Source organism: Ochotona princeps, chromosome 10 (genome assembly GCF_030435755.1).
Source record: "Ochotona princeps isolate mOchPri1 chromosome 10, mOchPri1.hap1, whole genome shotgun sequence".
Classification (NCBI taxonomy): Eukaryota; Metazoa; Chordata; class Mammalia; order Lagomorpha; family Ochotonidae; genus Ochotona; species Ochotona princeps.
The window spans coordinates 38707535-38729350 of NC_080841.1; the positions used below are offsets into that span (position 1 = coordinate 38707535).

At 42.7% G+C, this 21816-nt stretch overlaps 1 protein-coding gene across 2 annotated transcripts in view; it reads left to right on the forward strand.

Moving 5' to 3' along the window:
• SPAG6 (sperm associated antigen 6) overlaps positions 1-21816 on the forward strand; it is a 59048-nt gene that overhangs the window by 26261 nt on the left and 10971 nt on the right. For both annotated transcript variants that reach the window (XM_004578878.3, XM_058669321.1), the window contains exons 5-8: positions 11021-11226; positions 12092-12265; positions 13698-13850; positions 17125-17316. In XM_004578878.3, coding sequence (XP_004578935.1) covers positions 11021-11226; positions 12092-12265; positions 13698-13850; positions 17125-17316 — 725 coding nt within the window. The remainder of the gene's footprint in view (positions 1-11020; positions 11227-12091; positions 12266-13697; positions 13851-17124; positions 17317-21816) is intronic.

Sequence of the window (21816 nt, forward strand, 5' to 3'; positions counted from 1 at the left end):
GTGGCTACTTCCAAATTCTAAGTTACACTTATGTGGTCCACATTTCTTTGGCCAGTGGAATTACTCTGCCTGTGTTTGGCAGGTATTTGTAAGAGGCAATGGTGGTAGTCTCACATTGTAGTCTCAGAGAGTCACACATAATATTTGTATTTTACCAATGAATGTAAACTAGTACACAGATAAGAAGTATGGAACTAGAAATATCATTGGGGGAGAAGTAAATGTTGCTTCAGCTTCCAGCAATTACTTACTTGAAGTGAGAGCTACAATGTGAGGTATGTGGGCCAAACTGCTGGTCTTATGTATTTATGGAGATCCACATTAAGAAACTCCTTTGGAAAAGAGCTTCACAGCATATGTTAGGCTGGTCTCTATGAAACTACTTGTATTTGACTTTTTAAAAGTTTGTTTATTCAAAAAGCAGAATGACAAATGGAGACAATATCTTCCACCCCTGGTTGATGCTGCAATTTCCCACAGCAGTCGGGTCTAGGTCAAGCTAAAAGCAGGAGCCAAGGAACTCCATCCAGACCTCCCAGATGGGGGTAGCAGAAACCCATGTACTTGGACTGTCTCTGGTGTCTCCCAGGAGCATTAAGAGCAGGCTGGATTGGGAGCCTGGGATAGCTGGAACTTAAAATATCTTTACTATTTTATTGTTTTTGATCAGATAATATCAGTGGTCTAATTTAAGAAAATCAAGAGCCTCAACAAACACCCATTTCCCTCAGCCATTTCATTTCTGGACCTGTAACTTCTTTCTCAGGTGCATACACATATGTGTGTGTGTGCGTGTGTGCGTGTGTGTGTGTGTGTACGTGCGTGCAGGACCTGTTTGCCCAGCCTCCAAGGTCTTGTGTTTTGTCTTAATCTTGATAGCTTTGCGTAGTCCTCTGCATGTGGTCCTAGGGTCAGTTTAAGACCAGCAGAAGTCCTGCTGTGTCACTATTGAGAGTAGACTACGAACAGTGAGAGCATCCATCGGCTCACATGCTCTGGGTCCAGCTGCCACGTCCTGAGGACCCTACAAAAAGGCCCACAGAGTATGGACCTGAGCTGTGCGGCGGCCACCTAGGACCCGAGGCCTCCCAACAACTGCGAGAGCAAGAGGCCGTCAGCTGACTGCCACCGCTGCTCCCAGCGGACTGCAGCTGCACCAGAGGCTTTGAGCCCCAGTTTGTCAAGTGAAGTGGTTCCTGGACTCCTGAGCCACAGAACCTGAGATAACAAGTGATGTTTTTCGTAAGCTGCTAATGTTTGGGTTACATAACAAGAACAAACTGATATGTCACATGAATGCAAAAGAAATTCCTTTCTTCATTGTAACCAACAACCCAATGCAACACCAAACACACGTTCTGAGCTATGGCTGACTGGCTCAGTGGGACGTTCACCAGTAGCTAAGAACAGTGGGTCAGCTCCAGCCTCAGGAGCAAAAGTGGATAGCGGAAGCCCAAGGAACACCTCGGGGTAGGTCATGACCCGGAACTACTTTTGTCAAAACACAAGGCAAACTTTTCCATCCCCCATTGTTCTGGTTCTCTTTCCCGTGCTTGCTGTTTTACTGTTCCACTGTTCCACCTCCTCCATCAAGCTGAGCTCTTGTGACTTCCTAGTCCTGGACGGGAACAAAAATTGAAGAGCAGGGATGTTTGAGTCATAAAATATGCATTTCTCCATCAAGTGTTTTTTTTTTCTTGTCAAATGGAATGCAACATCAATAGGTAGAGCGAAACCACAACTATGGTCGCAAATCACTGGGGGAACAAACCTACTAGACACAAAAAGTCTGTTTTGTGGGGCTCGGCAGTGTGGCCTAGTGGCTAAGGTCCTTGCCTTGATCCCATATGGCTGCTGGTTCTAATCCCGGCAGCTCCACTTCCTCTCTGTCTCTCCTCCTCTCAGTATATCTGACTTTGTAATAAAAATAAAATAAATCTTTAAAAAAAAAAAAAGTCTGTTTTGTAAAGATCTGGTTCTAAGTAATTTATTGTCACTCAATTCTTTGTAAGGATACTCTGGAACCTCTGTGCTGTATCTTATTCAACCTAGTCTCAGCTGTTAAGTCTAGTACTAGAGCCCGCTGGCATCCCATATGTGTTCTGTTTTTAGTTCCAGCTGCTCCACTTCTGATCCAGCTCCCTGCTTATGGGAAAGCAATGGAGAATGGTCCAAGTCCTTGGGTTCCTGCACCCATGAGGGAGACTTGGAAGAAACTCCAGGCTCCTTCAGATCAGCCCAGCTCTGGCAGTTATGGCCATTTGGGTAGTAGTGGATGGAAAAATCTCTCCATCTCTCCTCTCTGTGTAAAATCCACCTTTCAAACAAAAATAAATATATTTTTTAAAAAACCTAGTACTGAACTGGGCTACCTACTGCATTCCATGGTCATGCCCAAGTCATGGTCTCGACCTACTTCTTTGACTTTTCCTTGTCGTGTTTGAAGCTGCTTTTAATTTTTCTTTCTTGAAGAGTTATTTATTTATTTATATTTTTAAAGACAGAGTAACAGAGAGGCAGCCAGAGATCTTCCATTTGCTGGTTCACTCCCCAAATGGCTACAGCAGCCAGGGCTGGGCCAGGCCAAAGCCAGGAACTCTATGTGAGTCTCCCACATGGAACGTCTTAAGTCCTTGTGCTATAATCCACTGCTTTCTTAGGCAGTTAGCAGGAAGCTGGGTCAGAAGTGGAGCTGCTAGGACTTGAACCTTTTATGGGATGCCAGTGACACAGTGACTTGATCTGCCATACCACAAAGCAGGCCCTTGCTCTCCGTGGTTGAGCTCCCTAAGAGCTTTCTATGCATCCCAGCTGATTGTAACTTCTCATTAAGCCTCCATTAACTCTGGATCAATGGCTTATTTGACTCACTTGACTTTTTAAAGGAGCCAGACTTATTTTGTCTGCAACACAAATGTGTGTATATATGCTAACCCTTGAACTCTCAGCCAGCCTGCATATCAGGGTTAAACCAACAGCTCTGAAGGCTGCAGAGGAAAGAGTGGACTTGATGCGAGCAGGAAAATGACATGTGTGTAGCAAGGGGAGAGGAGAGGAGAAATAAAAACCATGTGTGAGGCTTTCTCATAATGAGATGCAAACTCCCTCTGCTCATTTTTCTCACTCCCACCTGTCATCAGAGATGCCAGTCTCGGCTCTGAGTTACAGCTATGGGGCCTGCTGTCACCTGTGGAAGGAAGGAAGTATGGCGCCTCTCTTGTCATGTAGGTGCAGAACACAGGTTTTGTGGGAGCCAGCTTCTGGCAGGTTCCCAGTGGTGCTGCCTTCTGCTACTCACCCTGGTGGCTCCTCTGCCCCGATGAAATGTGGCAGGAGTGAGGTGTGCCACTGTCTACAGCTCCCGCCCTGTGCCTTCTCTTTCGGATTGCTCACTCCGGCGAAGGCCTCCTCCTCCTGTTGGGTCCTTGGGGAGCCCACAGCAAGGAGCAAGGCTTCTGGACACTGCCCGAGGGTGCTGGAGTCAGATCCTGCCGGGACCTCGGGCCGTGCTGACACCTGGATCAGAGCCTGCTGAGAGGTAATGAACCCGACACTGCCCCGCCCCCTTCCTGGCTAAGTTCCTCCCAGATTCCTGACCTGCAGGAACCAGAGATGAGACAAGTTTTGCTCTTTGAAACTTTCAGTTCCCTGTATACAATGAAAGCAGCTGTAAACAGCTGGATTCGACCAAAAAAGGAATTTCCTTTTTAATGCTTTGGAAGCATTGTTACTAAAACCACATTTGGAATATGGTCAACTTTGGTGACTGATTTTATTTTCTTGCATCTTAATTTTACGTAATCATACCAATTTTGGTTGAATAGGGTGGCTGATTATTACAAGTGTAAGCTCAATATCGTCATTGGTAGACACCTTTCAAACGTATTTCTTAATCTGCTCTATTTCAGAAAGGTTTTAGCTTTACATTTTTCAGGGCTAGATGTCAAAGCCAGTCCATTAAAATATTCTACAAGTTTTTTTATCTGAGAGGTAGAGAAAGAGAGATTGGAATTTGCCTGCATGTCTGTTTCCTAGATGCCCGGAGGCAGAGGCAGGGTCTCAGTGTGGGTCCCCCAGTGAGTGACAGGAACCCAGTTACTTGAGTTGCAACCACCTGCCTCTCAAATAAATACATGTTTATCAAATTGCAAATCTGAAAGCAGATCAGTATCAAGAGAGCTGAGGTCCAGAGAGCCCTGGCGAAGGTGTGATCCCCTTAGCTTACGGGGTTGTTGCTGGTGCCAGCCGTGCCCGTGCCTGCTGGTGAGCGTTCCTGCTGTCCTTGCCACTCCTCGGCAGGTGGAACTCAGCTCTCACGTTCTGTCCAGAAGCGTCTGCCAGTAATCAGGTTACACATGTTGTGGACTGTAAAAGTTTCCTTTGCTTAATCCACTTTCTTTCATGTTAAATGTGAAAGTTGCATTGAGACCTTTGTTATTCTATGTTGAAGATTTTGATCCATTAAATTATAATGCTTTTCATACTCTCAGTGAGAGACAAATGCAACTCCAGCTTTCTTTAGATAGGATGAAGCCAAACAAGCCAAAACAAAAATAAAACAAAAAAATAAACAAACCCTAGTTTCCCAGGTAGCCCGGGATGAAATTGGTAAGAACACACAATTGGGCAAGCAGCAAAACTGTGCCACCGGGCCTGGTGCGGTAGCCTAGTGACTAAAGTCCTCGCCTAGCATGCACCAGCTTCCCATATGGTCACCGGTTCTAATCCTGGCAGCCCTGCTTCCCATCCAACTCCCTGCTTGTGCTCTGGGAAAGCAGTGTAGGATGACCCAAAATTTTGGGAGCCTGCACCTGCATGGGAGACCTGGAAGAGGCTCTGGGCTCCTGGCTTCAGATTGGCACAGCTCCAGCCGTTGCAGCCACTTGGGGAGTGAATCAATGGACAGAAGATCTTTCTCTCTCTCTCTCCTCTCTGTCTGTCTGACTTTCCAATAAAAATAAAATAAATCTTCAAAAAAAAAAAAAAAAACCCCAAAACTGTGTCACCGCCAAGGTTCTCGTGTTACCACTAGTCAAGAAGCTGTTATTGTGAAGAATTATGGAAACTCCGAGAGGCAGTGGAGTGTGATGCAACCTGCCACACCTCATCAGTCCCAGGGAGAGCATGCCTTAGCTCCTTCACTCGACCGTGAGCTACTCACAAGGCCACGTAGAACTCATTATCGCTTCCCTGAAAACAGCACACCACCAATGCTGAGGACCAGAAAATGTAATCATCTAGAGGCATGCAATAAATGGCCTTAATATTTGTGAGTAAGAAAGGGGCTAATAGATCATTTTACTGTCTAACAATATACAGTCTAAAAATGGTTAGAAATTAACAATAAGGAAACCATCATGCAAATTGTAAGATCAATAACCCATTCCATACTAATTTTTTTTGGTTGCATCCCATGAGTTTTGATGTTTTTTATTTCATTTTCATTTCTTCCAAATAATTTCTTTTCTCTTGTTGAATTCATCACTGGCTCATGGATTGCACAGCGGTATCATTTCACCCGAGACTTTTGTGTTTTCTTTTTGTAACCCATGCGTTGGTTTTTCAGTGGATGTTTTTTGACTCCATGGTACTGTAATTTTGTTCTTGTTGTAGTTCTAATTCATACCGGTTGTTGAAAAAAAAAAGTAACAGAAATTTAATGGAATAATAAGTGCATGCATTATAGCAGAACGAGTGGAAAAAGTGAATGCTTGATGTTTCTAGTATATACCGTAAAACTTCAGAGAAGAATAGTTGTATGGTTTTTCTTAATATCTGAAAGAGACATGCATTCAGCCATTGTTTTCAAAAAGTTACTTAATTTTATTGGAAAGCCAGGAGCCAGGAGCCTCTTCCAAGTCTCTTACATGGGTGCAGGGTCCCAAGGCTTTGGCCCATCCTTGACTGTTTTCTCAGGCCACAGCCAGGAAGTTGGATCAGAAATGGAGCAGCAGGGGTCATGAGCCGGTGCCCATATGGGATCCTGGTTCTTGCAAGGGGAGGATTAAACAACTGAGCCATTGCACAAGGCCTTGTGATTTTTAAAATAAGAAATTTGCTGCTTTAATGAGAAATAAGCAAAAATTTTTGTATTTGCTTTTCTTTGATAGCAGCAATGGTAGTTGCATGTGTGGGCAGAAGACAGGCTTATCTTTTTTAAAAAAAAAAAAAGCTTAACTCACTGAAGAAAATTTGTAAAATTCAAGTAGAGCAGGAAAATGTAGTATCAATTCTACTATCAGCACAGTATAAATATTGTTAGTATGTTTATATAACGTGTAGCTTTTAATCCTCTGTATTCATTAGTCATCATTATAACCACTCCAATTTTCCTTATTATCTAATAATTTAACAATGAATAATTATGTGAAACGCTGTTACATGTTAGAAGACAAATTTTTTTTTGAAAGCTAATTTTCAGACCAGGCACTTGGCACAGTGGTTAAAGCACTGCTTGGGATGGCTGCACCCCATGTTGGAGTGCCTAGGTTTGGTCCTAGCTCCGCTTCCTTTGCGGTTTCCTGCTATTGTGCATCCTGGAAGGCAACAGTCATAGCTAAAGGACAGACTCCCTGCCCCCCAAGAGTTCCACATTTCTCAGCCTGTCCCAGTTCCAGTTGTGGTAGGCCAAATGAGGAGTAAACCAGCCAATGGAATATCTCTCTCCCTCTAGCTCACTCTCTCTCTGTTATATTATACATTATGTAGTATAAATTATGTATTATTAATATGATACAATTATACATGTAAGATTTATATTAAATACATTAAAAAACTTTTCTTGCAATAGAATATTTTTTAAAAGATAAATTTCTTTTTTTGTTGTTGTTGGTGGTAGAAAGTCAGATGTACAGAGAGGAGGAGAGACAGGAAGATCTTCCGTCCAATGATTCACTACCCAAACAGCCTCAACGGACAGAGCTGAGCTGATCGGAAGCCAGGAGCCTAGAATTTCCTCCGGGTCTCCCACACGGGCACAGGGTCCCAAGGCTTTGGGTCAACCTTGGCTGCTTTCCCAGGCCACAAGCAGGGGGCTGGAATGGAAGTGGGACCTCTGGGACACAAACTGGTGTCCATATGGGATCCTGGTGTATGCAAGGCAAGGACTTTAAACTGCTAGGCTACCACTTGGGCCCTAAATGATGAATTTCTTGGATCATTGTTTTTTGTTTTGTCAACTTTTTATACGTATCTAGGTCTACACATCTTTTATTTCTGAAGATGTATTCTTTGGCTACTTCTTTTTAAAATGTTTGCTTTTCTTTATTTGAAGACAGAGCGAACGAGAAAAAGAGATAAGGAGACAGATCTTCCTTGTGCTGCTTCTCACCCCAAATGTCCACAACAGCAGGGACTGGGCCAGACCAAAGCTGGGAGCCAGAAAGTCCAGCAGGCCTTCCATGGGAGTGACAGGAACCCAAGTATTTGAGCCATTATCTGCTGCCTCCTAAGGTGAACATCTGCAGGAAGCTGCTTAAGGTGGCTTAAGCTGTTGTGCTGCAGTGCCCATCCCATAAGTCTTTTGAGTTCATAAATATCATTAATTGAATATATGTGTAGGGTCCGCACAATAGCATAGTGGTTAAAGTCCTCGCCTTGCATGCGCCAGGATCCCATATGGTCGCTGGTTCTAATCCCAGTGGCCCTGCTTCCCATCCAGCTCCCTGCTTGTGGCCTGGGAAAACAGTTGAGGACGGTTGAGGACAAAGTCTTGGGAGCCTGCACCCACGTGGGAGACCCGGAAGAGCTCCTGTCTCCTGACTTCAGATTGGCTCAGCTCCAGCCGTTGCAGCAGCTTAGGGAGTGAACCGTCAGACAGAAGATCTTCCTCTGTCTCTCCTCTTTTCTGTATATCTGCCTTTCCAATAAAAAGAAATAAATCTTAAAAAAATGAATATATGGGTAAACGCAATCTTAAGTGAGAGCAAGTTCTGTGAGATTTCTCCCATGGGAAATAATAATTTTGGATGTGCAGAGTTCTGTATGCATTTTGGTCCTACTGCTTTTCTTAGGACAGAAAGGTAGGGGGGGAAAGAGGGGTGGGTAGGAAATCAGATTAAAAGAATTTCCCAAAATGACAGCCTGCCTATATTGCCTTGAACATCACAGAAGCTGACTCCCAGCCTTGCTGGGTCCTTGTAATGATGGGTCACGTTCTGGCTGCAAGCTACGTCTTCTGAACAGGTGGACGCTTTCCTCTGACCTTGCTTCCCCAACATCTCGGCAAGTTTCCGGCACACAGTGATCACTTCATGAATACTGAATGACTGAAGGAATAGAGGAAACCATGGACATACGCCATGCATGAGAGAGGAACAAACGGTATCAGGATAGTTTGAGCTGTGAGTGGCAGAATGTCAGTGTCAAGGGACTCCCACGTTAAGGATGCTTTTTATTTCATTGGACACAAAGTTCATAGCCAGGGCAGTCCCGAGGTCCATCAGGCATGTGAACAGTGTCATGGAGGGCCCAGCTGGTTTTCATTTTTGTACTCAGCTATCCTCAGCATATTGGTGATTTTAGAGTTGCAAAATGGATATAGGAATTCCAGATGTGAGCTGCAGGCATGACTATGCCCAGCCAAGAAGAGGTGCTGCTGTCTCCCAGGTGTCTGGGATTGCCACAGAAGCAAACTTTGCACAAGAGCTTCCTCACTGACTTCCACTCAGACCCTATTAGCCAGGATTGGTGCACAAGCCCATGCCTTAGTTGACAAAGGCTACAGGCAGACATCAGTAGCACCTGGGCACAGAAACCGCAGAGAAAGCAATGACAAGGAAAAGAAAGATGTGTCATAGAAATAAGAGTGATGGAGGTGGGACAAAGCAGTTAGCCTATGGAATGTGTCATGCGTAGTATGATGTACATTAGTTACACCTGTTGCATTGTTGGCTGTATATACACTGTCTTACACCAGCATCTGTATGAAGGTGGTTGAACAATATGACTTCTTCTAGAAATGGTTTTCATTTTAATTTTATTTGAAAGGCAGTGTGTGTGTGTGTGTGAGAGAGAGAGAGAGAGAGAGAGAGAGAGAGAGAGAGAGAGAGAGAGAGATTGAGATTTATACAGAGAGAAGTGCTGAGTGCCAGGAACTCAGTCTGGGTTTCTTTGAGCCATCATCCGCTTTTCCCTCAGAGTGCCTGTTAGCCAGATTCAGAAGTGGAGCCAGAACAGCAACCAGGCACCTGCTGTGGGATCCAGGTGCCCTAAGCAGTATACTAAAAAGGGTAGTATACAAAGGGGGAGAAGGAAATGGTACTTGAATTAAACTGTTCAAAGGAAAGGTAAAATGGATGAGAATGAGAATGAGAAAACTCTATTTTTTTAAAATGCACTGTAAGTTTTTGTTAACAGTATTTTAAAATTGTGTGGTTTATTGCATATTTTTTATTGTTAGAAGCTACAAAAGTGAAAACATACAAGTAAATTCATTGATCCTCGCACTCTGGAAACAAAGTGGATTTTTGTACAATGCCTGTATAACTTGAATTTTTAAGTTACTTGTTACTAATTAACAGAAAATATAAGTTTAAGTTTAGACATTACATACATCATACACTCTGTTTCCTGCCGCTTCCCTTGGGTGATGTGGAGTTGGAGAGGGGCAAGAAGCGGCGATCACCTGTTACACCTGTTTCAGGCTGTTGGCAACAGCATTGCCCGGGTTGCTTCTAAAGAGCTGTCCTCTTCCTAGCTTGACATGCCGGCCTGCTTTGCCACTGACCTTTTGAAAAACCCCAGAAACATGTTCCTCTTCTCTACCTCTGGTGTTTGAGACCTCATAAGACCTTCCCATTTTATACCATATTTCACAGCAGATTTAAACATCAAAATATATAGCTGTTAATGAATGTGGTGTTGATTTACAGCAGTGTGTCACCGCCCCACAGTCGAGTGAGCCTGGCACATAATAACCTTGCACGAATACTCGCTTAGTGAAAGAAGTGAATTGTTTAGACAATAGTGAGACTTCTAAGATAATTATGATAATTTCAGCAAAACAATGTTGACATTAACCTGCATGTGCTAACCTTATTTTTGTTCAGAAAATTAGATCTTACTAATCTTTTAAAAAATTAAATACTGTATTTTCTTCAAATTAGAGACTTGCAGTGATATGCTGAATAGATACCTAAGCTTGACAATTACAACATTTGTATATTATTTAAGCACTATACGTCTGGGAAAATAAAGACATGATTTGCCAGGAAGAGAGAATGGAATGGGTGTATGAGATAAGAACAGAACCTACAGAGCTCTATGACACATTATGCCCTTCTCCCACTCTCTAAAAGTTCAAACGTGTTACTTTCACAGCTGTTACTCTTGATCACATGAGTAAACATGTTCAAAAGATACTTGCCTGATTTCTGACATGTAACATAGTTAAGATAAATTTATTTTTTAACATTTATACATATAAAAGTTTGTATATTGTGAATCTCATTTATGAAAGTGTTTTTATATGTACAGTGAAGTGCAATTTTAAGTTTTGTATTGTTTTTTAAAATCTCCTAAAAATCCCTAAAAAAGAGATGAAAAGAACTTAAAAATCAACATTATTGGCACAAGATTCATGTTCATGTTTACTCATGTAAATAGCACAAAATAATGCCTAATTAGTGTGGTGGGTAAATTTTTGGTACTTTAATTTTCTCTGTTATTGTAAACCATGCATAAAATGCTTGCCTATTGAGAAGTGCAGAATTGTCAGAGCTTAAACAGCTGACATCTGCTTACTCTCTTAAAAAAAAAAAAAGAATAACAAGCCATTTCAGCCTAATCTACCTCAAATGTGCTCATGTAAATGGAGGTGCATCTATTGACCTGTGTTCTTTTCAGCTCGGGATTGGCCCACATGGTTTATGAGACCAGGAAGGCGGATTTGAAATGCAGATGTCGAGAGAGTGAAGTACACCCTCCCCCTTTTTCCTTTGCTGTATCTGTCAGGGTGAAAAATGGCTTGCACCAGGGTCAGTCACCCATACTCACTTAATTACTTTTCTTGGACCCACAGAACTGTCACAAGCTGTGGTGGATGAGGGAGCCGTCCCTCTTTTAGTCCTCTGTATCCAGGAGCCGGAGATTGCTTTGAAAAGGATCGCCGCTTCAGCCCTCAGTGATATCGCCAAGCATTGTCCAGAATTAGCACACACCGTGGTGGATGCGGGAGCCATCGCTCACTTAGCCCAGATGATCGTCAGTCCCGATGCGAAACTGAAGGTATCGGGAAGCCAGGGCAAAACCATGCACAAGCCTGGCTTCTGACAAATCCAAAGGAAGGAAGCATGTGTCCACCTAAAACAATTAGCCAGTTATCATGGAAAGCAGATAGGAGGCTATAACATGTTTGGTCTCTTAATACGTGAAGGCAACTAAGGATTAGACAACAAAGATGCAACTGGGAAAACAGTGTGATACTGTATTAGAAGTTGCAACATTGTTAACTCTAACACCCAAAATAAAGAATTGAGAATCTCAGGGTCGGGATAATGATTGAATGTTAGGGTGGGGGGGACAGAAGGTTTTCTAGCCCTCACCATAATATTTATGTTTTTTCTGAAAATTGCTGTATTTATATTAATCTTTGTTATAGCTTTCTAAGATCTAACTTTCAGTTAGTAGACATTAATTATGCCGTTATCTTGTAATAGATATTCTGCAACGTTTTTAAATCATTACTAACTAAACAATGGGAGGTTCTTTGAGTTGTTATCCACACCACGCCCCAAATAAGATGTTGCTCAAGTTTAATGGCGTAAGTACTAAATTATTGCATGCATATTTTATACTTAAGACATGGTGTTCACCCAAAAGTCATATTCTTCAATCATCTGCATTAGATAAAGTTCTGAAATAGTCAGCAGAGAACTCTTACGAAAAATCAGAAAATTTTTAAAGTTTGGGTGTGTACCTAGGATGTGAATGCCTCAAGCCTCAGAAATCTTCAGTTATGTTCACTGCGTTATTGCTTTTGCTTCCTTCTGAAGTCGTTTGGATGTGTATAACGCTGTGACAGGGGCGCCTGGACTTTGCCACGGGCGACCAGAGTCCAGGCCAGCTTGGCTTCTGTTTCTCCACCCGCCAGCGTCAGGTCCTGTCCGCACTCAGTCAGATCGCAAAGCACTCGGTAGACCTTGCAGAGATGGTGGTCGAAGCAGAGATCTTCCCAGTTGTTCTTACCTGCCTGAAGGATAAAGACGACTACGTGAAGAAGAACGCTTCTACGTTAATCAGAGAGATTGCAAAACATACACCCGAGGTGAGACATAAGCAAGGGGCCCAGGTCCAGTAACACAGAGTGAGTCTCAGTTTTCAGTCAAGCATCTGTTTGCTTATGGGTCCCTGAGGACTGAACCCCGTGATCTGGAGAGCTCAGGGCATCCCTTGGATCAGCACGGTGGATGTGGGCACCTTGCAGGGAGAGTATGGAGCAGCAGCTCCCCTCCCCAAGGGAATGACAACCAGGAATGTCTCTGTACTTTACTAAATTCCCCGGAGGAATGTTGCACCCAGTTGAGAACAGCGACGTTAAATTAATGGAGTTGGAGTTTACAACTCCAGTTTCCCATCATTCCAAGTTTTCCATGTCTGAATTGTGGGGCTGTGGACCCAGGTATTGTTACCATTTTATGTCGCCTGGGAGTGATGAGGCTATTACACCTGCCTGCGGCACCCACTCTCACGGCTACTGTTAATAGGTATTTCCTGCTCTGAGTTCTGAATTGAAGGATAGAGTCAAAACATGACTGGGTTGGTTCTGAAGGTATATCTTTTTTCTCTGTGTTTGTGTTGACTAATCCATTCTCATTTCATTGCACTTTTAAAGATCTCATCCTTTATTTCACCTGATTTCTTTATTTGGTTGAGAGTTTTCAAAATTGAAGTGCTCCCAACCAATCCTCATGGCTGGCAAAGGGGGCATCATTCAGTGGACATATTTCAAGTTTGACCGTGTCTTTCTGCATCCAGGGATTAATCTGATTCATACTCATGCACTGTGTCTGGGGCTTCCAGTGGTTAGCTACCCAGGAACTAGCTCTAGGCTTGGTGTCTAAGTTAGGCACTTTGACTCCCATTATAAATTGGGATAAAAGTTGTGCCATCAATGCATGAAAAACTGAAGCACTGAGTAAAGCTCATACTGTTTGTATTTGTGCCCTTGACACAACAAGGTTATTATACTAGTAGACTTCTTTAAGAAATGCAATAATTTCACCAGATAGTATTTCTGTTTTTTTTTTCTTTTAAGATTTATCTATTTTCACTACAAAGTCAGATATACAGAGAGGAGGAGAGACAGAGAGGGAGATCCTCCATCCAATGATCCACTCCCCAAGTGGCCACAATGGCTGGAGCTGAACTGATCCAAAGCCAGGAGCCAGGAGCTTCCTCTGGGTCACCCACGCAGGTACAGGGTCCTAAGGCCTTGGGATGTCATTGACTGGTTTCCCAGGCCACAAGCAGGAAACTGGATGGGAAGTGGAGGCACCTGGATTAAAACCAGTGCCCCTATGGGATCCCAGCATGCCCAAGGTGAGGATTTTGGCTGCTAGGCTACTGCTCTGGGTCCCAGTATTTCTGTTTTTACTGGTTCTTATTTGGTCCTAAATGAGTGCGGCAACACTAAACTAATGTTTAAAGATCATCTTATGCTTTATGGTCCCACTTACCCTGCTCTGTCTTTCCCTTAGCTTTCCCAACTGATAGTTAACAGAGGAGGAGTGGCTGCCGTGATTGATTGCATCGGGTCCTGCAAAGGGAACATAAGGCTGCCCGGCATCATGATGCTTGGTTACGTGGCGGCTCATTCCGAGAACCTGGCAATGGCCGTCATCATTTCCAAGGTTGGTGCCCCTTCATTTTTTTCTAGTCATTACAGTAAGACCACACTTGATATTCTTCCACAGATACCACTTATTACTGATCAGAGCAAACGAACATCCTGAAAAAAAAAACCTGTTTCAATGCTGATTGCAACATTAATTGGTAAGTTTTCCAAAGCAGTCCTTGAAATAAGCAAGTTTAATCAAGTCTTGTGTAGTGTTTAATGTCAATAAGCTGTCAACCCTTTTGAATATTATGTGTGTACAAATGTTAGGTATATCGATATGTTGAAGGATTGTGCCTATTTACACAATGTGCAAGGCATAGTTGGATTAAAGGTAACTGGAGGGGTGAGTGCTTGGCCTAGCAGGGAGGAGATCTATTAGGGTGCCCACATGTCACATCGGAGTAACAGGACTCCAGCTCTGGCTCCTAACTCCAGCTTCCTGCTGATACGTTCCCTGAGAGACATCAGACAATGCTTCAAGTACCTAGGACTCTCTGCCACCCATTGGAAGGCACAGGTGGAGTTCTAGGCTCTTCACTTTCAGCTGGCCTACCCTGTCCACTGTGGAAGTAAATCAGCAGACAGGCACAGCTCTTTCCTTTTCCTTTCCTTTTTAAGATTTATTTTATTTTTATTGGAAAGTCAGATACACAGAGAGAAGGAGAGACATAGAGGGAGATCTTCTATCCAATGATCTACTCCCCAAGAAACCACGATGGCCGGAGCTGTGCCAATCTGAAGCCAGGAGCCTGGAGCCTCTTCTGGGTCTCCCATGCAAGTGCAGATTCTCAAAGCTGTAGGCTTTCCTTGATTGCTTTCCCAGGCCACATGTGGGGAGCTGGATGGGAAATGGAGCCACCGGGATTAGAACCGGCGCCCACATGGGGTACCCTGGTGCATGCAAGGCAAGGACTTTAGCTGCTAGGTCATCATGTCGGGGCCTTCTTTTCCTTCCTTCCTTCCTTCTTTCTTTCTTTATTTATTTATGCTCTACCTCTTAAATAAATAAGCAGATAAGAATAATAACAGAAAAACTGTTGTAAATGGCATACCAGTAGTAACTATGCTTATATGACTACATTTTCCCATTCATCTGAGCAGGGGGTGATGGTGGCTAAGTTCTCTCTCTTTATCCAGTTTCCTTTCTTCAGCTTTCATAACCTGATTTATCTTTTTACATGTCTATGATGTCAGATAGCAGTGTTTCTGTTTATTTATTTCTTCAGGAACTTGGCTAGCTCAATTCACAACTCTGTGTGAGCCTACCGCATTTAGGGCAAGCCCTGTCCCATAGTGGTTACTCAGAAAACATGGGTGTGCATGCTGAGCTGGCCTTCTCACCAGCATGGAGCAGTCACTGCTATGCGGCAGGGAAGCGCAGGCGCTCTCCCACCTGCTCCTCACCCAGATGGCTGCTTCCTGCCTGGACCACAGGGCCCGTCTTTGCTCCTGTGTGCTGCTCTTGTCCTTTGGTTTCTGATGAGAGCAGCAGTGCCCTGGCGGTGACTACAGGACAGCTCTTTTTCCTTTTTATCTTATTCTTTAAAAGATTTATTTGTATTGGAAGGACAGATCAGATTTATGGAGAGAAAGATCTTCCATCCTCTTGTTCACTCCTCAAATGGCTACAAGGGCCAGAGCTGAGTTGATCTGAATCCAGGAGCCAGGAGCTTCTTCCTGGTCTCCCACACACAGGTGCGGGGTTCCCAGGCTTTAGGCCATCCTCCACTGCTTTCCCAGGCCACAAGCAGGGAGCTGGATGGGACATAAACCAGTGTTCATATGGGACCCCAGTGCTTACAAGGCGAGGATTTAGCCATTGAACCATCATGCTGTGCTCAGCAGCTCCTCTTGATCCCTGGTCCCTCTGTGGATGGCAGACAGCACCTTCACAGGGAGACTGATAAAAGGAGCAATTGTTGTTGCCACTGGCCACTCCCAGACTGCTTGTGTTTTCCAGTGAGCGGAAGGTCAAGGTGGCAGACGTAGCTGGCCACAAACCACACAGTACTGTAGTCCTCTCTCTCCTGTATCCCCCGCAGCAGGGTCAGGCCTGACAGTGATTGTTTACCCTCAGGTGGTGCATCCCTGCCGGCTGTGCAGCTTGCTGGTGGAGCACCGAGCTCCAAGGGTGGCCCTGGGGAGGGGCCAGCCCCTGCTCTTCCCTGGTCAGTGTTGTGGCAACACCCTGGGTGTGTGGACTTCCCAGGAAGCTGCTGCATGTGGAGGACAGGTCTGGCCTTTTATGCTGGCAGACACACTAAAGAAAGAGACCCAGGAGGAAATCTGCCAGGTCTCTTCAGGAACGGGTCGTAATAACCACATTAAATTGTGGAAGAAAAGGGTGCGTGATGATGTTGGCACGTGATACTAAATTTAAGGTGATGACCAGAGTCTGGAGTTAGAAAATGATGCCTCTACAGAATCCAGAGTTAGAACTTGGTCTGATTATTTGGTTCTTCTGTGGGTTTATGAACGGATTCTTGCAGGACCCTTCAGCCTCTTCTGCTTTCTTAACTAGATAAAATTGGAAATTGCCTGCAGGGTGAAATGTAAGCACATTCTTATAGCATAACACACAGATCATATCTACTTTCACATTCAATCATGGGGAAAAAAAAGGCAGAAGTATAAAAGTTAATGGAAAATTCCCAGAATTAATTGAAAAAATATTTATGTGCTATCAGGGGGTTCCCAAAGTGTGTGAAAAGTTCATGTTATCTTTAAATTGCAATGAACTTTTTGAAGTTCCCTGTGTTTCTGGAATTTGTGAAAATATTTCATGTAAAAGGCACTTAAGATCCTTTTCTTATGCCATTCATTTGATTTTAATTCTATGATCGTGTTTTGTTGTTGTTCTCAGCTTTGTTAGACTTGATAAAATGGCTACTCTTGAAAGATTCTAAAATGACATTTTTTTTTGACAAAGGCAAATGCAAAATTTCAAAACTCCTAGATGTTTCCTGAGTGTCACAGTAGAATTGGGTTTTGCCTATTTCCCAGTCTGCAGCATCTGTTGTCTGGTTAAATGCTCCGCTATTAGAGGGGGGAAGCTAGTGGAGATATTCTTAGTTGGTTGGATTGTTACAGATAATTAAGGTAATTTAGTTGGAGTCATTTTATTGACTTAAAGCAATGACAGCCGCCGTGATGTGCTCATTTATTGAGCCATTTAGGGGAAAAAAGGATGAAGGCTGAAATGATTTCTTCTTATGTTTGAGCGACATGGAAGACTCTTTAATCCTGCTCGAGCTTCCTAACACTTGCTCTTTTGATCAACACCACAGGGTGTACCCCAGTTGTCAATCTGCCTGTCAGAAGAGCCAGAAGATCACATTAAGGCTGCTACCGCTTGGGCGTTAGGGCAGATTGGGAGACACACTCATGAGCACGCCCGCGCCGTCGCTGTCACCAACACTTTGCCAGTCCTGCTTTCTTTGTACATGTCGGCAGAGAGCTCTGAGGACCTTCAAGTGAAAGTAAGTACATGTTTAAAGCCTGATGCAGGTCTGTTTTGACTTGTGTTTGCAAATCTGTGATTTTAAATACTCGAGGTTGTGTAATGAACAATATTGCTTTTAGGAAGCAAGAAATGCAGATCTATCCGGATTAAGGTCACTCTTTGAACATGGGCTGTCCTTGTCTCTAAAAGAAAAAAAAAATCAGTGCTAGTCTTTAAGAAAAGGGCTCCATAAGTGCAAAATGGCTGATCCAAATGAGGATCTGGTTATAGCATCTTACAGTCCTGTTGGTTTTCCTTACGAGGAAAGATTGAGTTAAAATTTGCTAACAAGAATATGGCTCCATTTTACATTTTGAAAGTCGAGTCTAGAGAGAATTTAAGATGGGATTTAAGACCACATTTGGGAAATGTGATCTGTAAGATAGGGTTCTGTGTGTGTTCTAGCTCTCCTAGCCACAAGACACCCTGATCTTTCAGCTGTATGTCTTGTATTTGTTCTTTTAAAAATAAATCACCCACAAAGTTCACTAACTTGCACATTTTAAAATTGTGTGTTTTTAAAGGCAAATTTTCTGAAAAAATATCATCTCTTTTTTTATCATCTATTAAAATGATTCACAAAATATGAGAAAAAGTAAAATGGATTGTTTAATAATTTTAAAAATTGAGAAAAAGGACAAGATGTCATCCAATGTACCTCTTGTTGGGAAACTGACTTTGAATGCAGCCTGCAGAACTGGCCAAACTGAGTAGAAATCACAGGAAAAAAAAAGCAAACTTTCAAGATAAAATTAATATCAGCAAATGAAGTTGTCTAAATTTTACTTAAACGAGCAAATTAACAAATAGAAAAACGCACTGCTGAAACTTTGGATGTCAACAACAAGACAGCAAGGGACTCTGAAAGCTACATATGATGCATCATTTATTTGATGTAAAAGCTTCGTAATGGTGCATTTACATTTATGTGGTTAGATCTGCGTGTTACTTCTCTGCAAACTCAGTGTGGGAAGTTGATTTCTGAGATTAGCATTTTGAAAATTTGTCTAAGACTTTGTGGATCCGAGTAGCGAGCAACTGAGAGCTCAGGGCTACCCTTACACGTCCCCAGTGCCAAGCGTGGTCCTTGGCAAGGCTTGGTAAAGCTAGAGTGGTAGCCTGTGTGCTCACTTGGGTCTTTTCTGCTTAGACCAATCTCTGACTCTTTGTCAGGTGAGAAACATCCAGTTCTGATTTATCCAAGTGTGCCAATTTACATAGCCATATCATCTTAGACTTTCTCGGTAGTCCCCGTTCAGCCTCCTATTTCTGTAACCCATTATCATCATTTTCTTTCTCCTTTTCCACCCAGCTTTTTCCTCCTCATCCTTTTCTTGTCTCTCATGAGCAGTGGTTCTTGGCCTCTTGGACAGGCTGTCTCCAGGCTACAACAGTAACCATGGAAAATTGTTAGTGCCTCTAAGATGATCTCCATCCTTGCAAATTCCTGCATTTAACAGCGTTCAGTTTCTTTCATGTTTTGCAATGCTGTGGTGCAAGAGATGAGCTGACATGTGACCCACTCACTGTGTGGTGACTGGGGCTGAGAGATCCTTGCAGTCTGTGCACGACCTGGAGCCTTGGAAGCTCTCCATAACTTGGTTTGGAAAGAATGAGCATGATGTTATGTTGTAGAAATGCCTCTGGAGTAAGATAAATCTGACAGCTTCATTTTCTGAAGACAGCTCTTACTGGGTTTTAGTTTAACAAAGGTGATTTTATTAGGTTACTTAATGAAAGTTAAGCTCCTTCTGCCTACATTTGATGCACTATTTGCTCTCAGGAAATAGTTTGGGTTTTAAATCATAAAGTGGCATCTTTGTAAGTCATTCTCTTGTGGACAGTGTTTCCAAGGCTTTAGGTCATTCAAACATTTTCCTATTGTATAGCCTTGATCTTTCTTTTTCCTTCTCCAAAGTCTCTCGTCAGTTGTTTTAAAGGCTTTAGGATGAAGTTCCTTCAAGCTGGTTTAATTTGACATTGTCTCAGTAGGGAAGTGTATCCAAGAGTGTCCTGAATTATCTAATGGTGTTTCTTATTTGCTACTCAGTGGCAGCATCTCAATTATAAAGCCATGTTGAAGTTCACCCTCCTCCCCAGCTCCACAAAAAGTATATCTAGTTCTGTAAGCATATTCAGACTGGTTCCAATCTAAAAAGATCCAGCCAACAGTCCCTTGGAGTTTCTCTCTTGTCACACAGCTTCACCATGTGCCCTCGCCTGGATTATTTCAACAACTCAGTAAGAACTTTTAATACACTTTTACTCAATAAGCTTACCTACACGTATGTTGAGAATATTCAGACATCTGTGTTTTCAATGTAGAGACATTGTGTTGCAGCGTTCCATCTTCGTTTGGCGTCTGAGTCAATTGATTGTTTCATTGCAAAACCATTCCTAAGATGATTCCTTGATTTCATCGTTTATACGAGCATAGTGCCTCCTTCACTTTTTGGTAGTTTTATTGAGATATAACTCATGTAGTATATAACTCATCCGTTTAAAGTGTGGTTGTTAGTAAATGGACAGAATCGTGAGATCATCAATACAATCTAATTCTAGCACATTTCTTTCCTCACAAAAGAAATGCTGTACCCGTTAGCAGTCATCCCACAGGCCCTGTGCCTGGCTCCAGGCAACTGTTAATTTGCTTTCTATCTCTGGATTTCCCTCTCCCGGCTATGTCATTTAGGTAGAGTCACAGATTCATTTGGATGGCTCTTTTACTGAGTCTGAGTGTCCAGGTTCTTCTTGTGTTGTTGTGTTTATCAGTATTTTGTTCCTTCTCATTGGTAAACAATATGTACCGTGTTTTGCTTACTCATTCACTAGTTGTTGGATAATTGGTCATTTTCACCCTTTTGTTGGCTATGATGAATAATTTGCGGTGGAGGTTGTTTTTCAAGTTTTTGTGTGGATATGTTTATTGAGCAGACTTGGGGGTCTCCAAAAAGCTCATGGAAAAATATATATTTTGAAAAAACTATGCCTGGCTTTCCCTTTTTTGCACCAAAATAATTCTCTTTCTCTATAACTTTTTGGTGTATTTTCATTTCCACAAGTGAACATTCTGGGTCATTATTGACTGTCAACCAGACTGTTTTCTAATGTGGCTGTGCCTTCTTACATTATCACAAACCATGTATGAGACTTCCAATTTTTCTTCAACCTTGGCAACTTTATTATTATCTTAATTGTTGCTGAGAACCATCTTAGTGGGTATGAACCGCAGCCTCATGGTTTTTATTTGAGCTCCCTAATAACTAATGAAGCTGAGGAGATTTTTGTATTTCTATTGATCACTCATTTATCTTCTTTGGAGAAATGTATCTTCAGACCCTATTCTTTGCCTATCTTAAAATTGGATTATTTATGTTTTTAATATTGACTTTTCAGAAAGGTCATATAAGATCTGTGATTTGCATGTGTTTTCTCTGGTTTTGTGATTCATCAAAATACTTTCTTGGTGGTATTGTTTACAGCATAAAAATTTCAAATTTTAAGGAAATCAAGTTTATTTTATTGTTAGTTTTTTTTTTTTAAGATTTTATTATTATTGGAAAGCCGGATATACAGAGAGGAGGAGAGACAGAGAGGAAGGTCTTCCATCAGATGATTCACTCCCCAAGTGAGCCGCAACGGGCCGGTGCGCGCCAATCCGAAGCCGGGACCAGGAACCTCTTCCGGGTCTCCCACGCGGGTGTAGGCTCCCAAAGCCTTGGGCCGTCCTCGACTGCTTTCCCAGGCCACAAGCAGGGAGCTGGATGGGAAGTGGAGCTGCCAGGATTAGAACCGGCGCCCATATGGGATCCCGGGGCTTTCAAGACGAGGACTTTAGCCGCTAGGCCACGCCGCCGGGCCCTGTTAGTTTTTTAATGTCAAATCTAAGAGAGCTCTGCGTCACTGAAAGTCAGGAAATCGGGCTCCCCAGACTCTCCCTCCGTATTAATAATGGAAACTCTGAACCAGAATGCTTTTCCAGCTTAACTTTTTGTTTAAGTTTTAAAACATTTGAGACAGTTTTCAGCAAAAATTACCCATAAAGGAAAGCAACAATGAGTATTTCTTATCATTCCCCTTTTCTGTGAAAGAACATTGAAGTAGTAGCAAGTATTCACATAGTATTGACAATTCTATTATGTTAATTACTGTTTTTAGGTATTGCTGAGGTTAAAAAATAGTGGTGTTGTCACCTACTGTGTTTTTTACAGTATCCAATTTCAAAATGTGCCACCAAGTTACAGCTGATGGCTCCAATTCAAGGTGATGTGGTACTTGCTTGCAGAAAAACATAATGAATGGAATTGAAAATATGGAATAGATTTTCTTATGGTTAGTTAATTGACTTTTCACAAAGATGCCAAGGCAACTTAACATGGAAAGACTAGTCTTTCCAACAAATGGCACTAGGACACTTCTTAGATTTTCTTGTAGTAATGTGAATGTGGACCCTGGAGAAGATTGGATGCTGAATGAA